The sequence below is a fragment of the Limulus polyphemus genome, unplaced genomic scaffold (assembly GCF_000517525.1).
Source record: "Limulus polyphemus unplaced genomic scaffold, Limulus_polyphemus-2.1.2 Scaffold5218, whole genome shotgun sequence".
Lineage (NCBI taxonomy): Eukaryota > Metazoa > Arthropoda > Merostomata > Xiphosura > Limulidae > Limulus > Limulus polyphemus.
Window position 1 is genome coordinate 2992 of NW_013670828.1, and position 7216 is coordinate 10207.

At 29.7% G+C, this 7216-nt stretch overlaps 1 protein-coding gene across 3 annotated transcripts in view; it reads left to right on the forward strand.

Moving 5' to 3' along the window:
* LOC106472285 (uncharacterized protein KIAA2026-like) overlaps nucleotides 1–7216 on the forward strand; it is a 38325-nt gene that overhangs the window by 2509 nt on the left and 28600 nt on the right. For all 3 annotated transcript variants that reach the window (XR_002613436.1, XM_013932916.2, XM_022400882.1), the window contains exons 2-4: nucleotides 1288–1880; nucleotides 4320–4488; nucleotides 5573–5640. Coding sequence is in view for 2 of the 3 variants with exons in the window: in XM_013932916.2 (XP_013788370.1) it covers nucleotides 1331–1880; nucleotides 4320–4488; nucleotides 5573–5640 (787 nt within the window). In the remaining variant the exon portion in view is untranslated. The remainder of the gene's footprint in view (nucleotides 1–1287; nucleotides 1881–4319; nucleotides 4489–5572; nucleotides 5641–7216) is intronic.

Below are 7216 nucleotides of genomic sequence, written 5' to 3' on the forward strand. Positions count from 1 at the left end.
TAGGAGAAGTTGGGGAAGGAATAGTCAATTGATTGAAGAAAGGTTTGATAAAAGAAAGCAAGAAGTTGTTATTAATGGAAGCCTGTCAAACTGGATTCTTGTTACCAGTGGACTGTCTCAAGAGATCAGTGCTTGGGCCTTTGATTTTTTTATTCACATTAATTATGTTGATGTGTTATAATTAGTTGTCTTGTAGGGAGATATTAATATCACATATTTTCTTTTGAGAAAAGAAGGGTAAGAAATTAATTTATTGAATTATTTCAGGGACTGAGAAGATAAAGGCCTCTGATTTTTTTGTGCTATATTTTGAAGATAATAGGGTGAGATGACACAAGCTTTAGATTTGGGAAAGACAGACTAGGTTCCAATTTAGTCAGTTTTATTTTTTTTTCTAAAAGGGTGATTGACTTACGGAATGAGTTGCTATCAGCAATAATGAAGGCCAGTAGTTCACAGAACTTAAGAAGGGAATCAATGATTTCCTGAAAATTAAAAGAACAGGTTAAAATTTTTGCTTTTCTCCAGGGTGAGTGTCCAAGGATAGCCTTGAAGGATCAAATATTGTAATGTTATCCATGTGTTATTGTGACCAAGCATAAATAGAAGTATAATCGATGTCCTAAAGTTATTTTATGTCCTGTTGTTTCTAACCACACTAATGTAACCATCTTAAATTCAATATTTATCAAGAGAAAAATAATTTTCTGTTTGTTCTACTGAAATATTTAGTTTTGTTTGTAAGAAGCCCTTTTAAAACAGCTTAAATCTTCCATGAACTATTGTTTAATGTATGTAAACATTCTACATGTTGATAATTAGCTCTCATAATAAAAACATTTATCAGAGCATGTTAATAGTTCAAAAAGTAATATTCAAAATATAACAGTTGCTTGGAATTATTGATTTTCTATAATAAAGAAAATACACGTAATACCAGTTGGAATAACTTGTGGCACTATGGAAGTGTAATTTAATATTCAAATTGATTTAATGAGAGTTGAGTTGTCTTTTTTTTTCAACATGTAAGTGTAAGGCTTATTGCTTTTTTTTAACCTACTATGGAAAAGAAATTTAAAAAAATTGGATCTAACCAAGAAATTAAAAAAAAAATTACTGTAAGAAAACAGATTTGACACAATTCAGGTTTTATTAAATTAGTGCTTTAACTTAATTAAATTCAGCCTAGGTGTAAAAGATTATTGACTTGAGCAAATGCAAAAGCTGAAGATACAATGCTACTGTGCAAGTGATATGAACCACTTTTTTTCGATTTATTTATTATAGGAAATTTCCATAAAAAGAAGGAAACCAAGACAAATATTGACCAATGAAAATGGATACTGAAACTTGTGCAATTCACGATTCAGTGGAGAAAACAAGAAATAATGGTGCTTACGGTGTTCCAGGATTGTCAGAAATAGATCAAGGTGATGAATGTGAAGAAATAAAACTTCTTGATCCTTCCGAATCTCGAACACAACAGACACAGACAAGTTTAGAAGACTCTGAGGGAAGTTGGAACTCTGAATCTAATGTGTCACATTCTTCTACCTTAGAAAAAGAGCTACATGAGGATAGTGATATGGATAGTGAAAACTCTGTGGAATGTTTAGAGTCTGTTTCATTTGTAGATGAATCAATGGAACATACCATAGATAGTAAGACATTACCAAAGAAAGGTCGTAAGCCTCGGAGAATTGAGTTCCTACCAGCACATTTAGACTGTGAATTAATTGATGCCTTTAGAGTTGTAAGTTATTTAATGTCTGAATCAAATAAAAATATCAACTGGCCTTTTCTTGAAGCTGTCAGAGACAATGATCCAAGTTGCCCTGACTACTATGAAGTAATAGTGAAGCCAGTGTGGTTAAGTAAAGGTAACATAGACTTGCTGTATTATTTTAATTAACTGTAATATTGTGAAACATATTAATTTTACGTGATCTGTCATATAATAGGATATTTTCTATCACTTTTGTTGTTGTTGTTTTTTTATCTTGAAATTGTAAACATGAATTTGTACAACAATAATACCATATAATTTTAGAATATTCATTTAAAAATAAACACCCTTACCCTCTAAGACAACCGTGTTACCATAATATCCATAATATAATTTGGAAAGCTGCTATTACCAGGTGACGATCAGCAAATAACATTTTATTTCCATTTCTTTGACTTTTTGAAAATGGTGTATGAACTACTTTGCATAGAGCCGCAAATTTGTAAAAGCAAGTTGATACATGTAGTGTCATAATATTTACACATTAAAACATTAATGTCGCCGTTTGTTCCAGGCTTATAAATGTACAAGAATCTTTCTTTGAAAGAGTAGGGTTGGTAAATTATTTTTTTTCTTAGTTTTTGACCTTAGTTTCATTTGTCAAACCACCATCACTAGTAAAACTTCAATGAATTATCATGCAGCCATTTGTCCTGTATTTTGAAAATGCTTTGTATGCTATGTTTTGGGACATACTTAATTGCTGCATTGTCATACATTATTTGATAATAAATGAGTTTTAGGATAATTGTTATATATTTGTACTTAAACAAGCTACTTGTTACATCATTGATCATTATGTTTCTAAACGAGTTAAGATTTCTCTGCCATGAATCTATAGTAGGTGAAGAGACACGGGTAAAATATATTGTATCCATGACATTAATTTTCTTATATAATGAATGTACAGAAATGAACATTTCTTTTTCTCCAAACTGAGTTATTATGTGGACGTTGAAAAAGAAACAGTAGAAAACTGGGTTGCCAATAAAATGTTAATATATCTTGAAACAGTTATGAATTATGTAAGAAAGTTATAGAAAAATAAAAGATAATTCAATGTTAAATACCAGTACATGTAGTTTATTGAAAATTCTATTTATAACTTACCATCAATAAAAACATGCACAGAAAGTTTTTTTTTTTTCTGTTATAAATGATGAAAAACCAAATATTTTCTCTCAAACTGCTCTTGGATTATGCATACCTACCATACTGCTCCTAATTAATGCCCACTCTCTAATTATCACCCCACCTCTGGTCACAGAGATCAGTAATCAATACTGGTAACTGATAAATGTCACATAGGCCATGATTTTTTCGCCATAGCAGCAAACTTCAAAGACACTGGTGGTGCCAATCAAAGAAGGTTACACAGTACATGGCAGGACCGCTTCACAGGATTTTTTGACACTTATAAACAATGATTACAATATTTACTGCAACAGTGAGCACTGATGTTTGTAGCAGAGTTAGAAATAAATAGGATATGTTTGTTACCACTTATTATTGATATATTTATCTATAATAGAGGTATTATCATATGACTCGATTATTCTCTAATTAGTGCCCCCCTTTTGCACTTTGCAATGCCCCCGGAGGCATTAATTAAGGGCAATATGGGTACTACGGTTAATCCCTTTCCATTCCAAAATGAGCTTTTGTTTCATTGATTCCAAACAAAATTCATTAAATATGTATAAAAACCTGATTTCAGATGTTATATATATGTTATATACAGCATTTCCAAAATATATTTTTTATATAATTTTTGTTTGAAATTTGTAATTGACTGACCAAAAGAAATGCTGTTAGAGTAGCGTTTTACCAGACATAATCAGAGGATATGAATTTGTTCTGTATATAAAGTAGCTTGTACGTGTGTGTCTTTTTTGTTTGCCTCTGATGCAAATTTCCCAACTTCCTGACCTCTGATCATTATAAAACTTTTTGAGTTGTTGAATATGACCCAGAAGGATTCTAAAAACCCATTTCTTTATTGGTTTTTTCATTTTTATGAGGTTGTCGGCCACCTCACTCTCCTCCTAATGGTGGAATTTGACACACGTCATCCCACCATCCTCATAAATCCAACAATATAATTGCTATACCAGGTACAGGTATCTTGGCTAGTAGCGATATAGGAATCATTTGTGATTGAATTTGTTTTTAAGTATATATATTAATTTCGACATGTCAGATTTTTGTTGTTGTTTACCCATTTTTCATGTGTAAGAAAAACAGATAATCCCAGTGGTCTTGTTAGTGATTGATAAACAATATAAGGCTTAAAACTTCTGTATTTCTTCACTGTCAAATTTAATAGTGTAGTATTTACATGTTAATGTTGATTAATTTCATTACTACAGATTTTATGCAGATATCACACTTGATCATATGGAATAATTTTAAAATTGGTATGAAAATACAATCAATAAATCTAGTTTAGTGTTTATTGAAAATATATTATGTAAATAATCTGCATTGTTTGCATCAGTGATATTTGTTTTAACTTGATTTTACCTGTTTTCAGTGAAATTGCAGATCCTTGATGGACAATACTCAACAATAACAAATGTTGTGAGGGATTTACGACAGATGTTTGCAAATTGCTATCTTTATAACGGAGCCAGTCATCCAATTAGCAAGCGTGCATTGAAGTTGGAGACAGTGTTGGAACAAAGATTAGCTTTACTTCCTAAGTAAGAAATGTGTAACCAATTTTAATCTTGGGTTACATCTAATAAAAAAAAAGTCTTTAAAAGCACTTATAAAACACTATTTTATAGCCTAGTTAAATATAACTGAAAATTTGGTTTGATTAAAAACTCATTTATTCAAGACTTTCTCCTAAATACCAATAATATTATATTATTCTGTTTTTTATCATGTCTGAATATTTTAAGCTTTTCAAAAAGTTATTGACTTGAGTGAAACACTGAGTTCCCATTAAAGCTGAGTGATTAACTCATTCACCAATATAATTCATTACCTATAAGCATCAATTAGTGTTACAAAATTAATCAACTAGTGTTTCTGATTATTACTGTTTTCAGTTATTTCAACTATCCATTAATTGAAATATTGCCTTTATGATTTTCGATTAATTCAAGTATGTTCAGCTTAATTGATTGGCATCATAACTCACAAAAGTAATCAACTACCTGAAATTGTAGTTTCTGATTGTTGCTTTTTTTAGTTAATTCTGCTATTCAAGTAATATAAATATTATCTATTACCTTTGTGTATGGTATCAAAACTCAATTTTCATCATAATTAATTAGTTGAATGTAATCAGTTAATGAGCCCAAGAATTCCACTAATTTCCCAGCTCTAGCACTCATTTAACTTTAATACATGATCTATGATACTTTTTTTTTCCCACCTTATAATGAAAATTGTAGTTTATTTTAGTTGCCATTTGAGTTATATAAGATATATAGTAGGATTGTCATTGTGAATTTCAGACTAATTTGAATTGTGAAAGCACTTGTCAATGTGTAAACTGCGGTAGATTTAACATGATACTGTTCGTGCTAGTATCATTGGCCTATAAAAAATTGACATTTTGTTTTGCAAAATACATTTTAAATTTTCATAACTAATAAACTTAAAAGACAGTCATAGAAATCAGATGCTGTAATTCTAATCTGTTTGAGAATGACTGCTGTGAAAAAAACTTATTTGACATTGTCTTTTTCTTTCATTGCATCCATTGAAAAAAATATATACATTGTGTAAGATATTTTAAAAATCCTTATCAATGTTTTTCTTTTATGCCTACAGAGAGCTAATAGAAAAAACAAGCTTGAAAGTAACATCACCAGAGTTTGCTGAAGAAACTGTAGGGACAGGTATATATAGAATTTTTAATGACTTAAAAACTAAATTACATGGTTTTTTAAGCTTTTATTCAATTGTTTACCAGATGACTCTTAAATACATTGAAGCTGTTTCAGAAAAAAGTTTTCTCACTTTTTGTTAATAAATTATTGTTATTAAAATATGGTTATTAGATCAAAAATAGATAGAATGTTGGATGTTTTGTGTTAAGATTTCTAACATATAATTTTTTTCTTTACTACGGCATGAAACTTATAACAGATATGAAATATCTGTGAATTTGCTGAACTCCAAGCATTTCACTTGAAAATTATGGGTGAAGTTTACTAACAAAATTTCAACCATACTCACACAATTCACAAGTTGTATGCATTTAACAAACATTAGTGCTCCAAATTGGAAAGTATTCTCATTTGTATATATTTTTGCAATGAATTGAAAAAAACTGTTTCTATCATTCTATTTATGTACAATCACTGATTCAACTACAATAGCTAAACAGCATAATTTTTTGTATATCCCTATGACTACCTGCTAATAAGATTCTTAGTGGGTAACGTCACTCTCATAATATTCTGTTTCAAAAATAAAACTAGAGATTAGTGATGAGCAAAGAGTTTGTAACCTGATGAATTTGATCAATATACATTTATGTATGCACATACTTTTATGTTCTTTCAAGTTTCTTGAGGTAATTAGCTATAGGTTGTAAACATCATGAGCAAACTGTGTGACCAGAATGATTTCTGCGTGTTCAAAAGATAACTGAACTAGGCTTCACTTTTTTCACTGAGTTAGCTCTTCAAATAATTATTGAAGCTTTCAAATAAATAGTTTATAATGCAAAACATATATCATGTAATTGAAAAACATTTCCTAAACGAACTATAATTTAACTGGTGTTCTAACTAAGTAAAAAATTGGCGAAAAAAATCACTTTGCATAAAATTAAACTTCGGCCAAATATCTAATTGTGAGCAAAAAATGGACTAGCCTCCTAATAAATCTCATGAATAAATACATAATTGTAGGATACTCAGAAGATCGTATAAGGGCAGAAAGAAAATCTAAAATGGGCAATTTAGAACACTGAATGTAAATTTGTAAAAACGTTGTTTTATGCACAGTTTGACTTTTCAGTATGCAAAGAGTTAAAAAGTATAGCTGGGTGCTTAACTTTTTATTACATCAATTAATGTCACCATTAACTGATCATAATTGGTGTTTTCTTTACTGTTTTTGATTATTCAAAATATCCAGTAATTGAAATATTACCATTATGATTTTTCATTATTATATTCAATTAAATCATGTTTTGCTCAGCTTGATTGATTAGTGTCACTAGACTTAAAAATAAATCAACTAATACAAGTTACAGTATCTAATTATTCCTTTTTTTGTTATTAATCAAATTTTCCAAGTAAATGAAATATTGCCATTATGTTCAATTTGTTGTTAAACACAAAGCTACACAATGGGTTATCTGTGCTGCGCTCGTTAACTTTTTTCGGCCCCTGGAACCGACCTCTTAACCATTTTGTGCTTGTTATAGTTTTCATGCTATAACCTTTAAATTAGAAAGCAAAT